Here is a 27,403-nt window from a genome sequence, read left to right as displayed (position 1 = left end):
GTCACGGTGTGTGTGTCCTGTGTTTTTTTAAACTTTTTTTTACAGGTGAACTACAGGTACTAGTGGGCCCTTAATGCCCTGCATGCTGGTACTTGTGGTTCTCCAAGTACCAGCATGCGGGGCAGGCTAGCTGGGACTTGCAGTTCTACTTGTAAAGACAATGTTTGATATTTTTTATTTACACCACACCACACAATCAACCCGCCCCCGGGCTATCAGCCTGGGCCTGGGGTGCCCTGGAGAGGGTGACCCCTTTATTGGGGGGGTCCCCAGCTCTCCAGGGATCCCCGGCCTGGGCTGACTAGCGGTCAGGGCTGATGCTGCGGCTGGGGGTCCCGGTGAAAGGGCTCCCCTGGCTGTGGCATCAGCCCCCCGCTAGAAAAAGTCCAGTGCTGGTCCTGGAACATACAGGGGAACCCTACTCATTTTTTTCCCCTGTATTTCCAGAACCAGGACCGGATCAGAGCCCAGAGCTGGTTGCGCAGAATACGGGGGACCCCTACGTCGTTTGTCCCCCGTATTTTGGCAACCAGTGCTGGTTCTGACTAGCCCGGTGCTGGTTGTGCTTAAGTACAGGGGACCCCTACGTCGTTTGTCCCCTGTATTTAAGCACACCCAGCACTGGGTTACTAATTCCCAGGGCTGGTTGCTCTTTTTTGGGGGGGTGCACGCCATTTTTTTCTTTTTTTACACAGGTTTTTTTTTTTTTTTTTTACCACAGCAGCACAGACGGGTCTCACGGACCTGTCATTGCTCTGTGCCAATCACACAGATGCATGTAGCACGGATCTCCCGGGTTCGTGCTACATGCAAATGGGCACCATAACGCTGATTGGCTTCCTGTCTGCCACTGCAGTGCCACTCCTAGATGGGCCACGTGTTTGTGCCGCCCACTTGTGTCGCTTAGCATAGTCATCCAGCTACCTCGGTGCAACCTTTTGGCCTAAAAACAATATTGTGAGGTGTGAGGTGTTCAGAATAGAGTGGAAATGAGTGGAAATTAATGTTATTGGGGTTATTAATAGCGTAGGAACAAAAAAAGGCCAATTTTATGTGATTTTAGCGTTTTTTTTAATTTTTTAAGAAAAAATCCAGATCCAAAACACAAAACCCAGAACCCAAAACACGGAAGGGTGGTTTTGGCAAAACCAATCCAGATCCAAAACACGAAGAAAGATCCAGATCCAAAACCAAAACACAAAACACGAAAAGTGGCCGGTGCACACCCCTAATATATATATATATATATATATATATATATATATATATATATATATATATATATATATATTTCTTATTTAGAACTGCATGTAAGACAAGCAAAATATAATTACCTAGCTGTACATATATAGTTTTCATTGTTGATATATCTTGCAGTCCTTTTTTTAGCAGAATAATAGTTAGATCCATGAAATACTCTTCCATTGGCACAAAAGCAGTCTGACTTATTTAATCGGATGGTAAATTTAAAGCTATAATATAAGAGAAAGGAAACATTATATAAAGATTAGGGAATATATATTAACTAAGAATTATATAAGACATGTTAGGTGAGCTATACTCAGGAGATGGAACAGGACCCTGATCACAGACAGAAACAGCATTTCCTTTCAGAATTCCACTGTCTTCTGCACAAAAGGCACACCACCAGGACAGCTCATCAGTCCATGCAATTCCACGTAAACACTTAAATCATACAGCGAATAAATAGTAAATATGATTTTCCATGCATGAACTATTGTGATTCCCAATATTTATTAAGAGACCAAAATGATTGTCAGTTGTCCATGCTACGCTGCTCAAACCTTACTTGCCTTTTCTCCCCCTTTCTGGCTCTCCCTTGTCTTCTCTAATCTGACCTCCAGTCTACCAGCAGCAGTTTATGGCCACTGATTACTTTGACTACCATGTTTATTAAACCATTGCTGTGATCAGTGTGAGATGCAGTAGCATTTGGGACCACTCTATAACATGACAATACCATAATTTGAGTGATATAAAGCTGTTGATTATTACAGTTATGTATGCAAACATATAAAAATGTCCTGGAATATTTGTAGCTGTTAAAACGTTATGTACACTATTTTCTTGAATTTGATCTGGAAAATGTTATTTATTATTTTTTATTATTTTGATGTACGGTGTTTATTGTTTCAATAAAAACCTTTACTAAAGGAAAAAATATAGAGTTTATATCATTATACAAATTGGAAAATTAAAAATAAGAGAGGACTGCAAATGTTGTACACATAATGAAATGTTCTACACACTATAGTAGTAGTTTTTACCAGGGCTCTTCCATTTCTGTGAAATGGGTCCCTGCATTTTCAGCTATTTAAAAGTGTCAACAAGTCAAATCCATCATTTCCATTATTTACATTACATAGGGGCATGGTGATGTCATGTTACTGGGGATATAGTGAGCATCCTGATAGGAGGTCAGAATACTGACATCAGAATAACGACAGCATTCGGAATCCCGGTTCCAGAATCCCGACCACTGACATCCCGATGGTAAGTATTAGGGCTCGGGGGAGGGTTAGGTTTAGGGGTTAAGGTTAGGCTTTGCGGAGGGCTTAGGGTTAGGCTGCGGGAGGGGAGAGTTAGGATTAGGCTGCGGGTAAGGTGGGTTAGGGGTTAGGATATTTAACTAATTCTGTTGGATTCTGACTGTCGGATGCCTCCTTCTGTATTCTGACTGCCAGCACCCCGACCTCAGGGATCCTGTACCCAACCCATGTTACTTACATGGTCACAACATAAATGGCCAAGGCCACAACCATTTGTGCCTTATACTTCTGCCCTAGGCCGAAATAAACTTCCCTCCCCCAAGAAACCATTGAATGGCTGTGCACACAAGAGGGCTGGTGTGGCTGGACTGTTTCATGGCATCATAATGTACACTTTTTCACTTCTTTAGTTTGTTTTTTAAATATGTAGCACTTCATACACTTTTAATTATAACCTCTTACTTATGTAAGACTAAACACATAGGACCTTCTTTCTAATTCTTTAACCATCACTTGCAATCTTGCACTAGTGTGATGCCATGGGTGGTTCTGCTGGGTTGGCCTGGAGGGTCCCATGTCCTGTATTTGTTCCATAGGAGTGTTAGGGACCTGCCTGATAGAGGTCACCTGGATACGGTGGGCAGGCCCATAATTATGGCCATTATTGTGCTAAGAACCTCTTTGATGCTATTTAGCAGTTATATTATTATGTTTAGCATGGTTAGAGTGTGCACTTGCATTTTTTCTCTTTTTCTGCATGTAGCACTACTAGTCTCAGCAGGTAGCAACTCACATTGTGCTTAGGGTGTGCAATCTAGGGCCCCTCTCCCTATGCACACAAGAGAAACCTGTTTCTGGTACACTAAACGTTTTGATCTGGGTCATATATCTATCACGTCCTGTGGTACAGAACAAATCTGCAGACCTATAGGATGGTGGGACAGTCCATTTAATCAGGGCTGTCCTGCCTAAATAAGGACAGTTGGAAGTGAGACCCCAAGAAAAAATAAGATGCTGCAAGCTCTCTCCTTTTAACTTCTTATTCCTCCACTGCCATAAACTGTGCACCTACAACAATGATGGAGCCAAGAGAAATACTGTTCCATTCCTAGTTCCAAACATACCACTAAGGGGAAGTTTTTCATGTAAATGGGAGTGCTATTTCATTTATTGCAGTTTCTGCCTACAAAAGTGGAATATTTAACCATCAGTCACTGTTTCTTTCAATGTATGAATGAGAAAACATTATTTATAAGGAACTCAGACTGGATAAATAATTGAGTTGCTAGGAATGTTTAAAATCATTCTAACTGTTAGCATATATATTTACCATTTTATATTAGATTCAGAGGGGCCTATTCATCAAAACATAATTATCACATGTGATAATTATGGTTTGAACTCCCTGCGAGTTCAAACTCAGTTTAGGAGGCATTTATCACGTCGAAAAGAGACTGACCCCCTCCTTCCAACTAGCTTTGCCGGCGTCTTTCACCCCCTCTCATCCTTGTAAAGCTGCCGCCTACCCCCGAGGCCGCCGGAGCCCTCCCCTCGCCTGCTGAGAGTGAGACCTGTGATGCACTGTCCCGCAGCCACCATAGGTCCCCCGCCGAGGCCCCTGGAGACTGTTCACCCCCCCTCTGAGACCTGCTGACCGAAAAGGGCCCCCGCTGCCGTTGCTATGCGGGGGTACCTACTCGGCTAAGTTGCTGCTGCCGGAGACTTGGCCCATCCTTCCCACCCATCATACCAGATGCCCGCTGCAGGACCCCCGCCACCGCTGACCCCACTGGCTGCTGCTGCTGTGCCCGTTCCTGGCCCCAGCTCACAAAAGGACTGCTCTGGGAGCTGGGAGGGAGGGTCAGGAAGGTAAGTGGTCTCCGTCGCAAGCCCGATGGTCACAATGGTCAAGACCATCGCGACCATCTTCATGGACGCTCGCTATAGCTGTGGGTGGTTCAAAATAAGAAAATCCTTGAATTTAAATCCCTCCCATTCTTTATTTTTACCATTCTGGGGTAACCCAGCTTTCCAAAAGGGAGGTACCAACTATCCCTTCTACTCTTGGCCAAGGGCAGGGCTTTCTTCTCTTAGATGCATTATGGATATACCATCTCATAAACCGTTAACTTTCCATGAAGCGGTAGAGAAATTTGGTTTTCTCAACAATCATATTTTTGCCTTTCTCCAATCTCAGCACTATGCAAATAAATCCCTACATATCACTTACTGATTGGAATAATATATTAGACTCGACATTCCTTAGACAAGACCAACCCCCTATATTGATCTCTCATTTTTATTCACGGATACGTTTACCTTGTTTCTCTTGACAACATCACACAGGCATATCGACATGGCAGGAACAATTTCCACACCTTCAAACACCTGACATTCCATCCAGTCTCTCAAATTCGTTGAATGTTTTACTAGCAGCTACATATAGGGAGATGATATATAAAATATTCTATAGAGGCTACCTTTCCCCGTCACACGCGAATCTGATTGACGTGTCGGACTCCTCTTCTTGTCCCAAAGGTAACATTTCCGCTACGCTACCCCAATCCAGACATTCTAGTCACAAATCGCTCGCTATATAACATCCATTTTTAGCCGATCATTTTTGCTAACTCCTGAATGGGCAGTATTAGATTTCTTAAACCTCAACCACCATCTACCTCTAATTAGCAGGAAAATTCTTACCATAATATCTAATGTCGCCCGCAAGAGTATCCTGCAGCAATGGCTATCCCCACACCCACCTTGCTTTAAACTGTTTGAGGAGAAGCTGTTCTTCATTTTTAAAATGGATTGGACAGAAGCTTCCCTTCGGAAAGAGCTTTGTATTAAGAAACTGTTTAGCATTTGGGAGAGATACATTGACTTTCAACCCAGTGACATTGGAAGCCTGATACTTAGGTGTTTTCAGCCAACACAGTGGCTGTAATCACGTTTTGCCTCTGACAAAACCCCAGACCAGTTGTAAAATATATCTCATTCCACCCCATATATATTTAGCTGTCGTGGAATGCGGTCTCCTCCGTGCTCCATATCCGCTGCTCCTCCCTTTACCTCCCCGCCTATTCCTTTTCTCTTTCTCTCCCTCATTTCTTTCTTTCCTATATACCTATATTCTATTATCATATCCCTTCCTCTTTCTTTTCATATAATTGATTAAAAAGTAAGCTGTGAGACAGTTATGTTCCTTGTCTACCATATCTTTAAATTTAGTGCAATAATTTCTTTACACTGTTTATATTTTCATTTACAAAAATTGAAAATGTAACTTTTAAAAATATGAGGTTGTACTTCTCTGTTAACTATAACAAGGCAAACTTGGGTCGAACTTGGACTTTCCCTTTATTTTCTTATTCCAGAAAATAACTACATAGCAAAAGAACACAAGTGTTATTCACCAATTTTATTTCACTGTTACCATGAATTGCTCTCGATTTTAATTCCAATATTTCTATGTTCACCCTTGGTTTGTCGTCAAGCTATATATTTTGTATCCTCATATGTATTTTTATATGTATCTGTACTTTGATTCTAGTGCCTGATTCAGCTTTGGGAATAGAGTAAGATAACGCAAGTAACTGTGAACCAGTTGCAAGAGGTGCAAATACATACATTTTATTTTGCATGTAGGGTAAATACTGGCTGCTTTTGCATGTAGCCCACAAATACTGCACAGCTATATTATTACACTGCAATTTAGATGTCAGTTTGGACACACTCCTCCCAAATCTAAAACTCTCTGCACATTTTATATCTGCCCCACCTAGATCAGGGGTTCCCAACCACGGTAATAATAATATGAGATATGGTAAGAACTTACCCTTGTTATCTCTATTTCTACGAAGTCCATAGGGTTCCACAGGATACCTTGGGGTATAGGTGTGACGTCAGTCGCAGGGCACCAAAGAGTTAAGCTTTCAGCCTCCCAGGATGCACTGGGTCCCCCTCCTATACCCCGCCCCCGGGCCAAGGCACCTCAGTTAGTTACCAAGCCATAGGCCGGAGGAGGAGAAGGAAGAGAGAGAACAAAGATCTGGACACATACAAGAATCACATTCTCACCAGAGGGAGACGGAAAACCGGTGACCAGAGCAAAGCCCATCTGCAGCACAGGTGCGACAAGGCGGGAGTCCTGTGGAACCCTATGGACTTCGTAGAAATAGAGATAACAAGGGTAAGTTCTTACCATATCTCATATTTTCTACTTCAGGGTCCATAAGGTATCCACAGGATACCTTGGGGATGTCCCAAAGCAGTATCCTTTAAGGGTGGGGACGCTCCTGTGCAGAAAGGAGAATCCGCCGCCCGAAGGAAGCATCCTGAGAGGCGAAGGTGTCAAACCTGTAATACCTCACGAAGGTATGGACAGAAGACCACGTAGCAGCCTTGCAGATCTGAACTGCCGAGGCACCACGTCGAGCTGCCCACGAAGGACCCACAGACCTAGTGGAATGAGCCTTCAGAGAAGGAGGACCGGTAGGCCTTCATGAAGATAAGCTTCAGAAATAGCCATACGGATCCAGGCTGCCAAAGTTTGCTTTGAAGCAGGCCAACCCTTTTTACGGAAGCCATAGAGGACAAACAAAGCGTCCGACTTCCTAAACGAAGAAGTGCGGTCAACATAAGTCCTTAAGGCCCGCACAACATTCAAAGAGGCCTCACCCACGGAAAGACCCGGTGAGTTAAAGGCCGGAACAACTATTTCCTCGTTAATATGAAACTGGGAAACAACTTTGGGAAGAAACTCGGGCCGAGTGCGGAGCACTGCCCTGTTCCCATGAAAAACCAAGAAAGGGGGTTTACAAGAAAGAGCCCCTAACTCAGAAACACGTCTGGCCGAAGCAATGGCAAGAAGGAAAACAGTCTTAGCTGTTAGCCATTTAATATCCACTGAGCCCAGTGGTTCAAACGGCGGTCCTTGGAGAGCCCTCAGGACCACAGCCAAATCCCAAGGCGCCACAGGTGGAACAAAGGGCGGCTGAATACGGAGAACACCTTGCATAAAGGTGCGCACATCCGGGATTGTAGCAATCCTACGGTGAAACTAGACAGATAGGGCCGAAACCTGTACCTTCAAAGAAGCAAGGCGAAGCCCATGATCTAGTCCCGCTTGCAGGAAGGCGAGAATCCGAGACAGATGAAACTCCCGCAGTGCATAACCTCTCGGTCGACACCACTGGAAGAACGTATGCCACACGCGATGGTATATCCTCGCGGAAGAAGGTTTCCGAGCTCGTAACATGGTACGCACCACAGAGCTGGAAAACCCCCGGGACCTCAGCATGACCGTCTCAACAGCCACGCCGTCAAAGACAGCCGAGTCAGGACCGGGTGAAGACAAGGACCCTGAGACAGAAGGTCCGGTCGTAGCGGCAACCGCAGAGGACTGTCCACGGACAGACCCTGAAGGTCTGAGAACCAGTGCCGTCTGGGCCACGCGGGAGCTATCAACAGGAGCGTCCCTCCTTCCTGTTTGAATTTCCGGATTACCCGTGGAAGAAGGGAGACCGGAGGGAACAGGTATGCGAACCGGAACGTCCACCGGACGGACAGAGCATCCACCAGAGACGCCCCTTCGTCTCTTGTGCGAGACCCGTACACCGGCAACTTGTTGTTGTGCCGGGACGCCATGAGGTCGATTTCTGGAAGACCCCACCTGTCCACCAGTAGTTGAAAAACGTCCGGGTGCAGGGACCATTCCCCTGGATGAAAGTCCTGGCGACTTAGAAAGTCCGCCTCCCAATTTAGCACTTCCGGGATGAAGACAGCTGATATGGCCGGAAGATTGCGCTCCGCCCAAACCAGGATCCGAGAGACCTCTACGAGAGCCGCCCGACTGCGAGTTCCTCCTTGCCTGTTTATGTAGGCCACGGTGGTAGCGTTGTCCGACTGGACCTGCACCGGGTGACCCTGGAGAAACCGCTGTGCCTGCAGGAGAGCATTGAAGACCGCACGGAGTTCCAAGATATTTATTGGAAGCTCCGCTTCTGTCGGCGTCCACCTGCCCTGGAACAAGCGTGGACCCGAAACTGCTCCCCAGCCCCGAAGACTGGCGTCCGTTGTCAACAGGACCCAATTTGGAACCCAGAACGGATGTCCCTTGTTGAGGTGGGTCGTCTTTAACCACCACGCAAGGGACAGGCGAACCTCCGGGGTGAGCACAATCGTCTGGAACTTCAGAGACTGAGGCAGCCCGTTCCACTTGGACAGGATCAGGTGCTGCAGAGGTCTGGAGTGAAACTGGGCGTATTCCACCATGTCGAACACCGACACCATGGAGCCCAGTAACCTCATCGCCGAGTGTAAGGACACCCGGCGGCTGTGCAGACAACTGCGCACCCTTGACTGTAAAGCAGAGATCTTGTCCTCCGTCACGAAGATCCTTTGCTGTCCCGAGTCCAATAAGGCTCCAAGATGCAGAATCCTCCGAGACGGGATTAGAGTGGACTTCTGCCAGTTGATTAGCCAGCCGTGCCGTTGCAGCAGTGCAATGGTCAGGTCCAAATGGTGTAACAGGAGCTCTGGAGATCCTGCCACCAATAACAGGTCGTCCAAGTACGGCAACATGCGGACTCCTTGCAGCCGCAGAGAAGCCGCCATGACCACCATCATCTTGGTGAAAACACGTGGTGCTGTCGCCAGGCCAAAAGGTAACGCCCAAAACTGGAAGTGGTCGCTGCGGATTGCAAACCGAAGGAACTCTTGATGGCGCAAAAGAATAGGGACATGCAGGTAAGCGTCCTGTATGTCCAATGACACCATGTAGTCCCCAGGTTCCAGCGCCAGAATGATGGACCGTAGGGTCTCCATCCGAAACTTCGGGACCCGCAAAGACTTGTTGAGTGCTTTGAGGTTGAGAATCGGACGATATGACCCATTGGGTTTCTGTACCAAAAATAGATTTGAATAGAAACCCTGGCCCCTCTGGGAGAATGGAACAGGCACTATAACTCCAGCCTGGAGCATAGTGTGCAATACCTTCCGCAGCTCCGTAGCCTTGTTCCGGTCTGATGGTAGACCCGTGGTGAAGAATCGAGCCGGGGGTCTGTGCCGGAAGGAGAGGGCGTACCCGTGGGAGACCACCTCCAGAACCCAAGTGTCTGTCGTAGTGAACGACCAACACCGGGTGAACTGCAGCAGGCGGCCTCCCACCCTGGGATCCCCCAAAGGGAGGCCCGGACCGTCAGGCCGCAGGCTTGTCATCTGGCTTGGGGGCCGGACGTCTGGTACTCCATGCCTGTTTCCGGGGCTTGACCGATTTCTTAGGGCCAGCCTGTCGAGGAAACGACTGTGGTTTGGGCCTGCCCTGGGCCCTAAATGACCGAAAGGACGATGGTCCAGAACCAGAAGGAGCAGCGGCCGACGGGAGACAAGCAGATTTGGCTGCCGCCAGCGTGGCCACAATCTTATCCAGATCCGGACCGAAGAGAACTTCTCCGGTAAACGGCAACGCTTCCAGACCTTTCTTGGAATCTGCGTCCGCCTTCCAGGATCGCAGCCACAAGGTGCGACGAGCAGCTACCGCTGCTGAAGAAATTCTAGACACCAGAGTACTAATGTCTAGAGCCGCCTCGTTGATGTAGGTGGCCGAATCACGGAGATTGCCAATCAACTCCGCCTGTTCGGCCGGACAGTCGGATTCAAAAGAAGCCTCTAATGAATCCGCCCAGCACTCCATCGCTCTGGCAACCCAGCAAATGGCCATAGCCGGCCGTGCTGCCCCCCCTGCAAGGGAATAAGCGGACTTCAGGCAGATTTCTACCTTGCGGTCCGTAGCATCCTTAAGGTTGGACATGGATGGCATCGGCAATGTGGCACTACGGACAAGACGGGTCACGTGAGAATCCACCTGTGAAGGGGATTCCCACTTAGCAAAATAATTATCCGCGAACGGATAAGCCACCGCCAGGCGTCTCTGCGGCTGGTATCTTTTGCCAGGTTGTTTCCACGCCTCCTCTAAATGGTCCACCAACTGACCCGAAAGAGGAAAGACTGTGGCATCGCCCTTCACATCTTTGAAAAAGGCATACTTAGATTTAGCCGCTGGGGGAACTTCGTCCTCAATCACCAAGGCTGTGCGGACCGCCCGAATAAGTCCAGGAATATATACTTTGGACTTAGCATCAGCGTCCTTAGTATGGAGAGGTTCCTGATCGTAAGGATCCAGAATCTCCCCATCATCAGACGTCCCTTCGTCATCCTCATAAGGAGCGGACAGAGACGCCACCGGCCTTTTATGAGGCCGCATCACAGACTCCCCTTGCAACACATCCGACAAGTGCTGTACAGAACTCGTCAGGGAGTTAACCCACGCTGGCTCCTGAGAACCCGGGAGTGGGGAAATAGGGATACTGTGGGGTACCACCAATTGTCGTGGGAACCCCTGCATGGGTGACGACACCACAGACTGCTGGGACAAACCCATCGGAGTAAACGCGGGCTGCGGAGCTAACTGGCCCACTAAAGCTGTTAACGCCTGAGCGAAACAAGCCCAGGGCGGCTCCTGTACCGGTGCTGTAACCGTAATAGGCCGCGCCATGGACAAACACTGCCGGCAAAGGCCCTCCGCGCTACCGTCCCACTCCGCTAACGGTACTTTGCACGTGGTACACTGTAGCCGGAGGGGAAAATCACTTTCAGACATGATGGCACCACGTATGTGACCTCTCTCACCAATTAAGTATTAAATAGGCGAGAGACCACCCTGCAGCACCGCACCGCAAGGGCTTTAGCAGAAAGAACTGGGACAGTAATAAAGCTGACAGTTTAGAGAAGAAAAGTTACAGGCAGCGCTAGCACAGTCACATACAATGCAGAGAAATAACAATTCCTGCACTAACAGCGCTGATCACTCAACTACACAGACACAGGGCCTGGTAGGACACAGCGCTGCATACACAGACCTGAGCCACAGCGGAGGAGAGGTATGCGGGGGGACCCAGACCACGATGCTTCCTTCCAGACTTCCAGCAGCGTTCACCATGCGTTGCAGAGAAGATGGCCGCCAAGGAGCAGAGAGAAGCTGGCCTGGGGGAGGAGCGCTGACACAGGACCAGTCAGCACAGTGCAGAGAGGGCTGTGTGCAGAGGGGGAGGCGCCGGCTGTGAGACAGGGAAGGCGCGCTCCCCTGGCATGCATTTAACCCCTGGGACGCCGCAGCGCTACCGCTCTGCTGCGGTCCGCTGTCCCAGGGGGTAGTGGAAAGCGCAGGTTCAGTACCTGGCTCCACGCTGCAGCCAGTCCCCAGGGAGCCCCCTGCCTGGGGACTTAGGACCATGTGACCAGCGGGGACCCACCGCGGGACCCCGCTGCTTACCTTTGTCCCCCTTGGATCCGGCCATGGTCCGGAACATCTGGGGTCACCGCTAGCTGTGACCCCAGATGCTCACCAGCATCCCCGGATCGGTACCGGCGTTCTGGTAACGGCGGGGGTGTAGGGAAGACAGCATGGACGTCAGGACTGACTGTCCATGCTGTACATCCAGATGTGCAGCCACAGCTGCACTGATGAAAGCTTCAGGGGCTCTTCTAGCCCCCACTCCGACAGGTGCACCCGACGCCGGCCGGGCACCAAACTAAACTGAGGTGCCTTGGCCCGGGGGCGGGGTATAGGAGGGGGACCTAGTGCATCCAGGGAGGCTGAAAGCTTAACTCTTTGGTGCCCTGCGACTGACGTCACACCTATACCCCAAGGTATCCTGTGGATACCCTATGGACCCTGAAGTAGAAAAATAATGTAATAGTACAGTATAGATGACAGCATTCGTATGACCTGAACTCCTCATTGGCAGACACTCCTATTAGTTGCCTTTAAATGTCCCTGGAGTTCATGTAGATTGTGTTTTACCAGATACCGTTTTAATTGAATAGAATACACAAGTTCTAGAATTGCCATCATAATATTAAGAAGGTTCTGGTTGCAAAGGGGTGAGTACAATAACAGAATTCTTGCTCTTTGAACTATTTCTCTGAAGAGAAGCTTTGTTACATTGCATCTTGTGAATGTCTTTTTTTGTGTTAGTATTACTATAATATGTACATTATCCTTGAACTCCTTTAGGAACATTTAACAATGATATTATTTTAAAAATAATTGAACCCTGAAAGGCAATCTTTAATGAATTCACTTTGATTCACTTTTAATTAATTCACTTTAATGAGTAACTGAATTAGAAAAGCTTATCTGGTTTAAGGATTACATGCATTTAAATTTATTGGGCATAGAAGAGAATACTGCTATTTTTGTCATCATCTTTAGCTTTTATAATATTATATATCTTAACAAAATAAGCTTCTTTAAATAGCACACATTCTGCAAATAAATAAATTAAAATAGATTTTACTATTATTAATTCTACTATTACAGTATGTTAGAATATTTAAATATAAGACTATACATATACACTGTAATATCACCAAATCAGATTTAATGAGAATAATTTTAAGAGAAAACTGATGAGCATCAGTCCAGTTCACATTTAACCGTTGCAAACAAATATAGGTTTTAACAGATTTAAAATGATGTACATATTGTCAGAGATGGTGCTGGTGAGCAGCAGATTCTGTGTTGGGCAGGAGAGATCCGCCCACACAGAGGAGGAAAGGATTCTGGGAAGAGGTGTAATTGCTGCCATGTGGAGAGAGCTCAGGTGTGGGCTGATGAGAAGGTAGACCAGTCAGGCTGCCGTTGGACACAATCTATGTGGGACTGCGGAAGCTAGAGAGCCCAGGGAGGCTAAGCAAGTCATTGAGGGCCAGGAGGCCTGAGTCCGGACCTTGCAGGAGGCAGGGGGGACCACAAACCTCTCAGATTGTGTGACATTGAAGCAGCTGAGCTGCAAGCTGGGGAAGCCAGGGGCCTATACCTGTAGGATACAGGGAAGGCCACCAAGACTGACTGTGTTTGTATAGCTGTGGCAGCCAAGCCAAGCCAGACAGGATGCGGCATTAGACCAGAGAAGCAGGCAGAGACTTTATTGGCAGACTAGCTGCACCATGATAGTCAGGTATCAAGAAGTGAGTAAGACACCCTAAATAGGGGCTAGGTTTTTTTATTATTTTCTGTTTGTTTCCTGGTTTCCATGCTGGAAAGTAAAGCATAACTACATTTATATACTTGAAGCTGTGTGTGGAACCTCATTAAGCACCTAAACTCTGTACCAATCCACCCTCTACCGAGCTAATTACCCCAAATTATCAAAATATGTCAAATATTCCTTGTAAAAAAAAACATTGGTTTATTTAAACTAATTCTGTGCATATGTATCTTGATTTACTAATAATAATAGATTCAGGGGAAGATGTATCAAGCCTTGGAGAGAGATAAAGTGGAAAAGACGCCTAAAGCAAACAATTAGCTTCTGTCATGTATTTTGCACAGTCTATACAATTATCGCAAAGGGAGAAGGAAAAGGAGTCTTAAGCGGTAGAATAAGAGTATTACATCTGATCCATAACCAGAATCAGGTACACAAATTATTTTCACATATATGTTATTCTATTCACTAAGCAAAACTATATTAGATGATGCTATATACAACCCCCCCTTTTTTCTTACATATTTTTCTTACATATTTTTCTTACATATTTTTCTTACATATTTATCACTATTTTCTTGTCTATGATATTTGATGAATTTGACTCATTTTAGTTTATTCATATTCCTTATTTATTTTATTCTATTGGTTTTACATGTGTAATTTAATTTCCATTTTCAATATTCTAAATGACTAATTCTCTCTTTCTGGCTAATGACGATTATCTAATTTTATGCAAGAAATTGAATGGAGTTTGCTGACTCATAATTATTCTACAATTTTAACCAATTCTCTTCCTTATTAGAGAACAGCATAATACTGATTCTCTAAAATTATCTTCATGATGTTAGATTATAAATCGTGCTGTAATTAGCACAAAGCATGTACTTATTATACCAGCAATGTAGAGGTTAACTTCTTTGGAGTTAAGGGGTGACACTCCATCTTATTGGCTATTTAGTATACATGTGATGGACAGAGTAAAATCGATGCTGAATGGCTCTCTTTACACATGTGACTAATGACAGGTGATCACGTGAGCCACTGTCACAATTGGTGTCTGCGAGTTACCTGTCTTAGGTGGTGATCGGGTTTCAACGGAGGCCGGCATGACTGGGACCACAGATGATGTAGATAGCTCTATTTACAAGACTTGTGTAGCAGTGAAAACTGCCTTTGATGATAAATGACAGGAACTGGAGGGACCGGACTGGGACCGGCAGGAAGACTTGTTGAATTGAACTGATGAGCTTGAAACTTGACTCTGGATTGGAACAACGTGGACTGAACTGATGAGCTTGGAACTTGACTCTGGACTGGAACAACGTGGATAGAACTGAAGGGAAGTCAGGTAATGCTGAGACGAGGGCTAAACAGGGTAATCTGGAATTTCTATGACAAAGGCTGGAACTCAGGTGCAGGCTGGATTGGATAATTGGGAATAACAGGTTTCAGGAAGGAATGGGTAGGTTTGGGAATTTTAGGTTCAGGGAGGGAGTAGGTAGGTAAAAGGGGCAGGAGTTGATCCACAGCAGGAAGCAAGGCAGGGTGACATGATGCAGGTTTACAGAGTGCCAGGGACCAACCAGGAGTAGGACTAGCAGCAGAGCACAGGCCAGGTATTGCTGTAACAGGACATCTGGATGCCAGGTATTACTGTATGCAGGTTTTCGGGATGCACCAGGGGTTGCTGTCAGCAGGCTTACTGGATTGCCAGGTTTAGCTGTAGCAGGTTTTCTGGATGCACCGGGGGTTGCTGCCAGCAGGTTTACTGAATTGCCAGGTATAGCTGTAACAGGTTTTCTGGATTGCACCAGGGGTTGCTGTAGCAGGTTTCAGGGATACACTTGAATGCAGAAACAGCATGAACCATACACCACGGGAAGACAAGATGTTCAGGCCCTGAATGCTATCAGGAGAGGATATATATACCATGAGTCTGACAGCAATTGGTGGATACGGACAGGTGGTCTGGCAGTAGCATTCTGAGTGATGGAAGGCACAACATGCAGAGGGAGTATTCATCTCTGCAGCTCTGAGAATCAGAACCACACCTGCGATTCCAATCAGCGCTAGCAGTGCTCACAGACAGAGGAGAGGCCAGGTGCAATAATCAGAGCAAATCCTCCAGGCAAATCACACACACATATCCATGGGACAGCTGACAGGGGTAAGTCTCAAGGCAAAAAAGGTGACTACTAGACAGGGTCGTGACAGTACCCCCTTCTTTATGGGTGGACTCCGGACACCAAATCAAAAACTTCCTTCAGACATCTTCCCAATTCTCAATTTGTTGGAGTACTTGGAGTGGAAAGTCTAAAAAGGAGATAGTTCAAGACCTTCGCCGATTCTTCTTTTTGCTGCAAGAACGTTTTGTGCCAACCAACGGACCAGGAATCTTTGGTAACTCCTGTGGAAATATGTGGCTGGTAAGGACAGGATCAGAATTTTGGGAGGAACAGTAGCAGAAAGGGGACAAGGAGGTGTGTGCACAAGTCATGTTCTGGGTTACAGATTCAAAAGTGCTGCTCTCTTAGGATGCCTGGAATTCGGCACGCTGGCCTTTGAAAACTTGACCTTGTTCAAATTTCAGAGGAGTGGAGGACGAATTCTTGGTAGCACAAACAGAGTGCTTGGACAATATTTTGGAACTGAGAACTTCGCTAGAATTTTGGCTTACAGGGTAAGGACCAAATTCTTTGACAACAGCTTCACTGAAAGCCTTTATATTTTGAAGCATTGGATCTTTGGAGTTGTAAATAGGGGCAACCCAGTCTCAAGCTTTACCTTGAAAAGATGAGATAATAAACTCTACCATATTAGTAGACTTGACTCCACATGACAAAGAAGAATTCATCATACCGAAGAATTGTTTCAATAAAGCATAGTATTGAGATAAGTCCCCATCAAAATAAATGCATGGTGAAGTATTCGAAGAATCCTGTGTGTTCAAGGATTGTGGAGCACTTTCAGGTGCCTGGCAGGAGGAAACTTGAGGATGCTCCGATTGATGAGGAGTCGAAATAACTGAAGCTGACCGATGTTCGGAATTCGGACCAATTGAAGGAACTGGAAGGAGTCCTGGGGAGCTAGAGACAGTAGCATCAACAATCAAAGCTGAGAACAGGCTACAGAGATTATCATCTTCTGAAACGATATTTGCAGGAGATGCTGAACAGGAATCATGATCAGATTTTGTAGTACAAGACACTTTCCCCTGATAACAGGAACTTGAAACCCCCTCCTGAGGCGCGAGACTTGAGGCCCCTCCTGGGGCGCGAGACTTGAGACCCCCTCCTGGGGCGCGAGACTTGAGACCCTCTCCTGGGGCACGAGACTTGAAACCCCCTCCTGGGGTACCAGACTTGAGATCCCCTTTTGGGGAATGGGAGTTGAAACCCCTTGCTGGGGTGCCAGACTTGAGATCCCCTTCTGGGGAATGGGACTTGAAACCCCCTCCTGGGGTGCGAGACTTGAAACCCCCTCCTGGGGTGCGAGACTTGAGACCCCTTCTGGGGCTGCTGACTGGAGTCCCCTGCTAGGACGGGCAGAATCCGGGCTGGGACCGGAACGGGCAGAATCTGGGCTGGGACCGGAACGGGCAGAATCTGGGCTGGGACCGGAACGGGCAGAATCCGGGCTAGGACCGGAATGGGCACTGAGACGTTGACACTTGGAACCACTGCTGGATTTGCAAAGGAAACAGTCTTTAATGAAGTGGTCAGAACTCCCACAATAGAGGCAGAGCTGTAAATCTTTGCGCCGCTGGCGTTCGGCCACAGAGAGCTTGGGGCGTGGGTAACTACGATGTCTGACATTACTTGGTTCGGAAGAATCCTTGTTTCTTAGGGATTCCAAGGCAGAGGTTTTAGTCGAGACAGAGGCAGCTCTAAGAAATTCAGGAATGATCTGAAAAATTTTGCTGAGTAGAGCCTGAAGCTGTTCCAGCAGTCGATGGAAGGTAGTTAGGGGTTCAGGTAAGGTTTGGGTAACATCTAGCCGGTTATTCAGGATTTTCAAAAGCTGTAGCACTTGATGCTGTATGGCCTCCTGTGAATCCAAGCGGGTGACCACCTTAAGGAAAGCATCTAGTCCCTTAATAGGTGCTTGATCCGCCACCATCGTTGGGCCTGAACACTCTGTCACAATTGGTGTCTGTGAGTTACCTGTCTCAGGTGGTGACCGGGTTTCAATGGAGGCCGGCATGACTGGAACCACAGATGATGTAGATAGCTCTATTTACAAGACTTGTGTAGCAGTGAAAACTGCCTTTGATGATAAATGACAGGAACTGGAGGGACCGGACTGGGACCGGCAGGAAGACTTGTTGAATTGAACTGATGAGCTTGGAACTTGACTCTGGACTGGAACAACGTGGACTGAACTGATGAGCTTGGAACTTGACTCTGGACTGGAACAACGTGGATAGAACTGAAGGGAAGTCAGGTAATGCTGAGACGAGGGCTAAACAGGGTAATCTGGAATTTCTATGACAAAGGCTGGAACTCAGGTGCAGGCTGGATTGGATAATTGGGAATAACAGGTTTCAGGAAGGAATGGGTAGGTTTGGGAATTTTAGGTTCAGGGAGGGAGTAGGTAGGTAAAAGGGGCAGGAGTTGATCCACAGCAGGAAGCAAGGCAGGGTGACACAATGCAGGTTTACAGAGTGCCAGGGACCAACCAGGAGTAGGACTAGCAGCAGAGCACAGGCCAGGTATTGCTGTAACAGGACATCTGGATGATAGGTATTACTGTAGCAGGTTTTCAGGATGCACCAGGGGTTGCTGTCAGCAGGCTTACTGGATTGCCAGGTTTAGCTGTAGCAGGTTTTCTGGATGCACCGGGGGTTGCTGCCAGCAGGTTTACTGAATTGCCAGGTATAGCTGTAACAGGTTTTCTGGATTGCACCAGGGGTTGCTGTAGCTGGTTTCAGGGATACACGTGAATGCAGAAACAGCATGAACCATACACCACGGGAAGACGAGATGTTCAGGCCCAGAATGCTATCAGGAGAGGATATATATACCATGGGTCTGGCAGCAATTGGTGGATATGGACAGGTGGTCTGGCAATAGCATTTTGAGTGGTGGAAGGCACAACATGCAGAGGGAGTATTCATCTCTGCAGCTCTGAGAATCAGAACCACACCTGCGATTCCAATCAGGGCTAGCAGTGCTCACAGACAGAGGAGAGGTCAGATGCAATAATCAGAGCAAATCCTCCAGGCAAATCACAAACACAGATCCATGGGGCAGCTAACAGGGGTAAGTCTCAAGGCAAAAAAGGTGACAACTAGACAGGGTCGTGACACTGAGCCTATGGAGAACTGATCTCCCGCAATTACGTGATCGGAATACTTACCCGGAAATATGCACAAAAGGTAAGAGTTGAGGCTTTGGACCTCAAGCGATGGTGAACAAGCCTGCAATAGGCGAAACGCGCATCCTACAATGAACATGGTCTAGCTGGTGCACACGCTGACCAGTCTCTACCACTCCGATAAACAACAAGGGTAACTGTATCACCCCATCCAGACCGCTGTGTCTGTTTACAATACGTATTACTGTTAGGTTATTTAAGCCATCTTAACAAATGTAATGTTTATATACTGGATGAATGTAATATCTCTGCGCACGCACACCCCAGCATAATTACTATTTAAATAGCCAATTGATGGGTGTACAGGCAGGAGCATCAATTTGTATATAGATACTGTGAATAACTGAACAACTGTGATTGGAGGTGATATACAGTTTCACAAATCAGCTCAGGGTCTAACACTATGTATGGATATGAACCCAGATACTAATAATATACAAACATTTTGGGCATAACCCCATCTATAGACACTGTGTCCTTATGTAAGAGGCAGATAATATGAGAATTAACTGCGTCAGAAGTCCTGTATAAACCAAATAGCATATCTTATACATAACCTTATGCCTACGGAAAGAATTTTCCATATATGCAAATTATGTATGGTCATTAATGATCAGGGTTATTAAATATATGCTTCTTAAAGAGAGCAGAGATATGATTGATATCATGAGAAGTGAGCAGTACAAATGAATATTGATATAAATTTTGTGGTATCTGGACACATTATTGTCTATCAAAAGATCAGACATGATTATCATGAATAAAGATTCATATTAAATGATACCCTAAAAATATTGCATCATATCAACGTATGTTTATTTGTCCCTGTACATACAAACTGCAGGAACATGATAAATATCTGACATATTTTCTATGTGAATGGTTTCTTTCTATAGCCCACCATTGCTGGGTCAATAGGAAGTTGTGTATATCGGAGTGTCATATGCCAAAGAAAAAGTAGTTCTATGATTTTATCTATTAATATCTTCGCTGTTTGCCCAATTTTGTGCATGTTGCATGTGTATTTTTCCTGGAAGAAATATTAAGCATAATTTATAAGAAAATTATTTGTGTACCTGATTCTGGTTATGGATCAGATGTAATATTCTTATTCTACTGCTTAAGACTCTGATTATTCAGATTCCAGGACACACAGTATAATCATTTTGCAACATAGTAATAGTAATTTTTGTTCTTGTATTGTCTTGTATTGTTTTGTATGTATACCTTGGAAACTTATTTTAAATAAATCAGATTACAAGTTTAATTTTAATTTTCATATAACTACATATGAGTGCCCCACAAAAAGAGCCCTTTTTCCTTCTCCCTTTGCGATAATACTGTAATTTGGCTCTGGGGAGCACCACCAACATGAGTTATCTCTAGACCCATAATTTTCTTGGGCAGTATTTGATTTTTATGTTGGTAAAGAATACATTGAGTTATATAAATGTGTATTTCTGTGCGGATACAAGCTCCCTTTCTTCTGTCACAGTCTGTAAAATGACAGTTAGAAGTAGATAGGTTGCTTTGGGCAACTTCTCCACTTTATCTCTCTCCAAGGCTTGATATACCTCCCCCTCAGTCTTAAAAGTATAGAGTCTAACTTTTGAACAAGACTAACTCCAGTGACGATTTATAAACATATGTTCATACTCTATGGCTGACTATATAACAACACACCTGTATAAAACCTTCCATCTGCATAAATATAGGTCCCACCTGCATAAATATACCTGTTGCCTCCAGAAATACCATCATCCTGCATAAATATAGATCCCACTTGCATAAATATGCCTTCCATCTCCATAAATACCTTCCACCAGCATAAATATAGCTCCCACCTGCATAAATATAGCTCCCATCTGCATAAATATGCCTTCCACCTCTAGAAATACCTTCCATCTGCATGAATATACTTTCCACCTGCATAAATATAGCTCCCCCCTGCATAAATATACCTGTTGCCTCCAGAAATACCATCATCCTGCATAAATATAGATCCCACCTGCATAAATATGCCTTCCATCTCCATTAATACCTCCCACCTGCATAATTATACCTTCCACCTGCATAAATATAGCTCCCACCTGCATAAATATGCCTTCCATCTCCATAAATACCTTCCACCTGCATAATTATACCTTCCACTCCCAGAAATACCATCTACCTGCATAAATATAGCTCCCAACTGAATAAATATAGCTCCCAACTGCATAAATCTACCTTCCATCTCCATAAATACCTTCCAACTGCATAAATATATCATCCGTCTCCAGAAATACCGTCCACCTGCATAAATATAGCTTCCACCTCCAGAAATACCTTCAACCTCCATAAATATTCCTTCCACCTACATAAATATTCCTTCCACCTGCATGAATATACCTTTCACCTACATAAATATAACTTCCCCCTTCATAAATATACCTTCCCCCTTCATAAATATACCTTCCACCTCCAAAAATACCATCCACCCCCATAAATAGCTTCAATCTGTATACATATATCTTCTACCTCCATAAATATCTTTGACCTGCATAGATATACCTTCCACCTCCAGAAATACCTTCCACCAGCATAAATATACCTTCGCCCTCTAGAAATAACTTCCTCCTGCATAAATATAGCTTCCACTTCCAGGAATATACCTTCCACCTTCATAAATATACCTTCCACCTGCATGAATATACCTTCCAACTCCAGAAATACCTTCCAACTGCATATATACCGTCCACTTGCATAACTACACCTTCCACCTTCAGAAATACCTTCCAACTGCCTAAATATACCTTTCATCTCTGTGATCTGCATAAATATATCTTCCACCTCCAGAAATACTTTCTACTTGCATAAATATACCTTCCACCTCCATAAATACCTTCCAACTGCATAAACATCCATTTCACATGCATAAATATACCATCCACTTGCATAAATACAACTTCCACCTCCAGAAATACCTTCCACCTGCATAAATATACCTTCCACCTCCAATATACCTTACTCCTTCATAAATATACCCTCCACCTGCATAAATATACCTTCCACCTCCAAAAATACCACCCACTTGCATAAATATACCTTCCATCTCCATAAATACCTTCCATCTCCATAAATAGCTTCAATCTGTATGCATATATCTTCTACCTTCATAAATACCTTCGACCTGCATAAATATACCTTCCACCAGCATAAATATACATTCCACTTCCAGAAATACAATCCACCTGCATAAATATAACTTCCAACTGCATAAATATACCTTCCAATTGCACAAATATACCTCCACCTGCAGAAATATACCATCCACCTGCATAAATATACATTCCACCTGCATAAATTTACCTTCCAACTGCATAAATATACCTTCCATCTCTAGAAATACCTTCCAGCTGCAAAAGTATACCTTTCACGTGCAGAAATATACCTCCGCCCCATAGGTTTAGCTACGCCCCTGCATCCACCTGTATAATTTTAGATTGGCTATAAAAAGATACAGTTCTACATACACACAAATATCTGTAAATACTGTAAATACACCTCTACATGGTCCCAGTTACAAAACATAGCTATTTCTTCAAACCTTCGCATTACACTAAGGGGAATAATTATTATTAATTGCGGTGTGCCCCAGATATAAAAAATTCACGCAATAATGAATCTTTGTTTACTGGAATCTATCAAGTCTCTGTACCCGGTACTGGGGTTGTCCCTGCAATATGCGATCACTACACTTCCTGCTTCTGACACTTGCTGCACATGAGCCGATAGTGCAAACAGACAGCACTTAGAAGGGATCACTCCTGAAAAAATCTGCTGAAGAAAGCCACAATGGCTACAATGGCTAATGCTCTCTGAAGGTGGCAATAGCTACCGAGGCCAAGCTTGGTAAATTTGGCATTTAAGAAGCCCCCATAGAAACCTATGGAGCTGTTTTTGCTTACAAAGACAGTGAGACTGCAGCACGTTTATATACATTCAGGGAATCCTTACTATTTGCAGGTACAATGAAAATATTCTTTGATAAATAGACCACATATTACTAAAAAAAGTAATTAAAGTCATAAGTATTAAACATAAATTGTGTTACATACATTTATTGGCTAAGCAGATATATGTGGAAACAAGCATTCACCCATCCAGAACTATTACTTTCTCACAAAGGGGTCTCCTCAGCATTGATTTTTTTACATAAAAAATACGGAAATTATGATTTCCGTATTTTTTATGTAACTCCCCTATTCAGCAATGGGATAATGGAGAAGATAACACAATTATCTTCTCCACTAATTCCCATCTCGCTGAGTACCGCACTGTAGGGATCAGCCATTGATCTCTACAGTGCTTTAACACTTCTTGCTATTCAGCAAAGCAAAAAGTGTTAAAATCACTCGATAAATATCTACTTTATCTAACGTCATTTCATAATGGCGTTATATGAAGAAAATACTTAAATATCCCGAAAACTGCAGGGACAGAGGGCAATTTTCTCATAAGTCCCTGCAGCATTTTGTAACTCCGCCCAGTCTCCATGCCTGCTTTCAAGTGATCGCCGGCAGGTAAGTCCACCTACAGCCTGTTAAACCTGCCGAAAGTGATTGTTATGTGTATACAGGCTTTATACTAGCCTGTATACATGTATATTTTTGTGCGATTATATTTAACATTTATATATATATATAAATGTTAAATATAAAAGCACATACATATACATGTATACACACTAATATAAAGCCTTTATACACATAACAATCAGTTTGGACAGACTGGAGCTGTACTTACCCCTCCACGGTCACCGGGAAGCCAGGACGGAGACTGTTCCCGAGCGCATGACTGAGCATGCGCAGAGGAACAAACAGAAGGGATTGTTTTCAGAATCCCAAAAACAATACCTTCTGTGACATCGCAGGGACAGCGTGTTACCGCAACCGCTGTCCCTGCAGAAAATATTGCTGAATAGCTTACATATTTTATCATAATTGATAAAAACTCGTGATGATGTTGCCTGATAATATTCTGGACAACATCGTCACTCTTGCTGAATAGACCCCAAAGCAAGAACCATGCAGAACAAAAGAAACATTTTGATTGCATAGATGGACTGGCCCTCTAAAATTAGTAACTCCACAGGATTATATACTATAGCATGTTAACATTTTCTATCGCACAGAATTTTATCCCTGAATAAGTAGTGTCAATGAAAAAAAATCCATACTTTTTCTGCAGACAAAACTTGCAGCACGATATGAAATCTGCCTTGCCAGCAGGTACAGTCTCGTATCTGATATCTTCTGAATTAAGAGAACTCAGATTATAGCAGCCAACATACCATGCATCTAAAGAAATAACAAATGAATTAGTGTTGCAGTAATGTAGACAAAAAAAAACCAAGATGAATAAATTAGTGGGAGAGATTAACAAAGGTGGTGCAGAATAAGTCCCTCCATGCTACTCAAGCAACAAAAGTGTTCCGATGAGGAAAATTTACAAAGCCATACCTTGCCGTTTCTCTGTGTATTTAACCACAAAATTTAAATCAGTAATTATACTAAGAGCAAAACACTGTCGTTATCAATTTCGTGGATAGACATTCCGCTCCGCTTAGTAAATTTAACCCTAGATGTCCACCATGGTATTGCGGAATATGATAACTGCAGTTGCATAAAAGCAGAAGTGTGTACCTTGCTAAATACAGCATATAAACACATATACAGCATATAAACACAACAGTTCACCTACCTTTGCGGATGAGTGTGATAACGAAACCAGTGATTATTTCAAAGACAATTTTTATCTATTTTGAAACACAACTCTATTTCACTAGCGATGGATATACCAACTAGAGAAGTAGTTTTACTGAATTTGGGGGCCTATTTATCACAACATATACCCCAAAAACACACGTTTTCGGGGGATAACTGCAAATATTAAGTATCCCTTGAATTTATTATAGATGGATCACAGTAAATGTCTCTTATCTGCTGAGATCCCTTTATTTTCGACAGCAGCCACAACACATATACATACAGTATATGTATATTCTGTCTCTCACTCTATACAACAAAGAGGTGGCAGTCAGGACAGAATAAATCAATAGTCGCAGGTATGTAGCTCAGAAAGTTAAATGTTTTAATTCACATTTTCCTTAGCAAAAAGGGTAGGCACTCCAAGACATAAAATTCTAGTGTATTGAAAATGTCATATGTAGTCGGAAGGTTGCTTTGTTTTGCACGATAAACTAAATAGATTATGCAATTTATGTTTGGAGCTCCGTTCTTCATGCCTGGCTAGATAAATATACGGTGTAGATGTATCTATATCCATGTACTGAATATTATTTCTCAACTGTAAGTACAATATTTCAGATTAAATTATTTACATTTTAGTTGTCACAGTACATGGACACAAAGGTAGAAATTCAGCTGTTTGAGAGTAGAGAAGTTGTGAGGAATTAATAATGGTAAGAATAGAATGTATATTTAATTCTAAATCTGTTGTGCTGGGCGTCTGCTTGCTGTGATATTACTGTGCTTACAATGAAAACATCATTGTTTATAAGGTGTAATAAGTGAGAAGACTGAGCATGTGTGAGGACATCAGCATCCTTCTGGTTTCACTTCACACCTTTACAATGTAAGAGCACACTACTGCTAGGGGAGAGCTGCAGGGACAAGGTGTACAGTACAAACACAATGTAAGAGCACACTACTGCTAGGGGAGAGCTGCAGGGACAAGGTGTACAGTACAAACACAATGTAGGAGGAGACTACTGCTAGGGGAGAGCTGCAGGGACAAGGTGTACAGTACAAACACAATGTAAGAGCACACTACTGCTAGGGGAGAGCTGCAGGGACAAGGTGTACAGTACAAACACAATGTAAGAGCACACTACTGCTAGGGGAGAGCTGCAGGGACAAGGTGTACAGTACAAACACAATGTAAGAGCACACTACTGCTAGGGGAGAGCTGCAGGGACAAGGTGTACAGTACAAACACAATGTAAGAGCACACTACTGCTAGGGGAGAGCTGCAGGGACAAGGTGTACAGTACAAACACAATGTAGGAGGAGAAGTAACAGTTTCAGCTAAACTGAATCCCATGCTAGGGTTATCTTTATTAGAATACAGCAAGCAGCAACCGCAATGTAAGCATGTTACATAATCATCCAGACACATTTACAAACTATACAAACTATAAATATTTAAGTAAAATGGAATATATGCAATGGGACATCGAAGTACAGGACACACATTAATGTGTAGTAAGCACCACATAGTCATGCAAATATAAAATCGAGTCAGTGTCTTCACCTGTAATGCTATGTATATACTGTAGCTGTAAGCAAAAACTAACCTGTGCCGAGGCTGCTGCAGATAACTTTGTAGATGATGTAAAATAGTAGAAGTAAATGAAACATGTAGGTCGGGCTGGTATAAACAAACATCTCTTCAGCTTCACTCTGATGATGTGAATTAGTGTCAGCAGGAAGAGGTGACTCAGATTCTCTGGTGATACCCAGGGTGCAGGTAAATGCTGAAGCTTCTGGTGGCCGCCCACCTCTCTCTTATACCTGGAGGTGGAGTCTTTAGGCAGCTACATCAAGTAATCTGGAAGATTTATAAAATGATTTATGTATTCTGGAAAAAAGTTTCTTAACTTTTAAATGAAAATCAATTAAAGAGGATATTTCACATTGAGATGTCTTGATTGGGTTGTATGTGCTCCCGTGTCACTTTTCTCACTAGCGTTCTTCTGTGCTTTTCAGGCATGTCTTAATATCAGTGTTTGGGGCTATCACATAGTGCACCTTTATCTTTGTATCTCTTGCTTATGGCTATCTAATACAGATTGCTTTCTGGATGATATTACACACTATGCCGAGGGGTAGTAGAAGTGTGTCATAGCGCTGAGCAACGCAAACCTTTCATGATTCATAATGATACATGGCTGAAAAGCACAGAATAGAACTTTAAATAAAAATGAATTAAAAGGCACAAAACAGAATATATAGCATAAATATATATATATATATATATATATATATATATATATATATACAGCTGGACTGCCACCTCTTGAAGACTTTGGGCCTGATTTAGAGCCGGACGCTACTTGCGCTCGCTCGTTCAGAAAAAGGGGCCGGATATTTAAATAGAGCGCTCGCTCTTTGCGGTCTGTTGACGCCTCTATGTCTGAACGAGCGAACGAAACATGCGCTCGCTATTTTTTAAAAAACGCCCCTTGGCCGCTCGCATCCTACGTCATCTCCGCTATTTATTAAATTAATCGAGTACATCGAAAGGCGTATGAACTGCTCGCAGTGCTTGTGGTAGGATTTTCCTACCGCAATCATGCGAGCAGTTCAGGCTAAAAGACAACCAAGTGACGTGGTCGATGACGCTGCTTTGTTAATTATGCACGCCCTTAAAACTCCCGTTTTGACCATTTGGCACGCC

General features: G+C 44.3%; 1 protein-coding gene across 1 annotated transcript in view; it reads right to left on the bottom strand.

Moving 5' to 3' along the window:
* The window catches only part of PKD1L1 (polycystin 1 like 1, transient receptor potential channel interacting), a 291,862-nt gene extending 265,471 nt beyond the window's left edge, over nucleotides 1-26,391 (bottom strand). The window contains exons 1-2 of the mRNA XM_088445652.1: nucleotides 26,301-26,391; nucleotides 24,162-24,282 (exon numbers count right to left, since the gene is read on the bottom strand). Of these exons, the coding sequence (XP_088301778.1) occupies nucleotides 24,162-24,282; nucleotides 26,301-26,391 (212 nt within the window). The remainder of the gene's footprint in view (nucleotides 1-24,161; nucleotides 24,283-26,300) is intronic.
* Nucleotides 26,392-27,403: the final 1,012 nt, after the last annotated feature.

This window comes from Taudactylus pleione, unplaced genomic scaffold (genome assembly GCF_031769625.1).
Source record: "Taudactylus pleione unplaced genomic scaffold, aTauple2 ptg000386l, whole genome shotgun sequence".
NCBI classification, from domain to species: Eukaryota; Metazoa; Chordata; class Amphibia; order Anura; family Myobatrachidae; genus Taudactylus; species Taudactylus pleione.
Note: the sequence above shows the minus strand (reverse complement) of the source record. Positions and strands in the feature narration are given on the sequence as shown.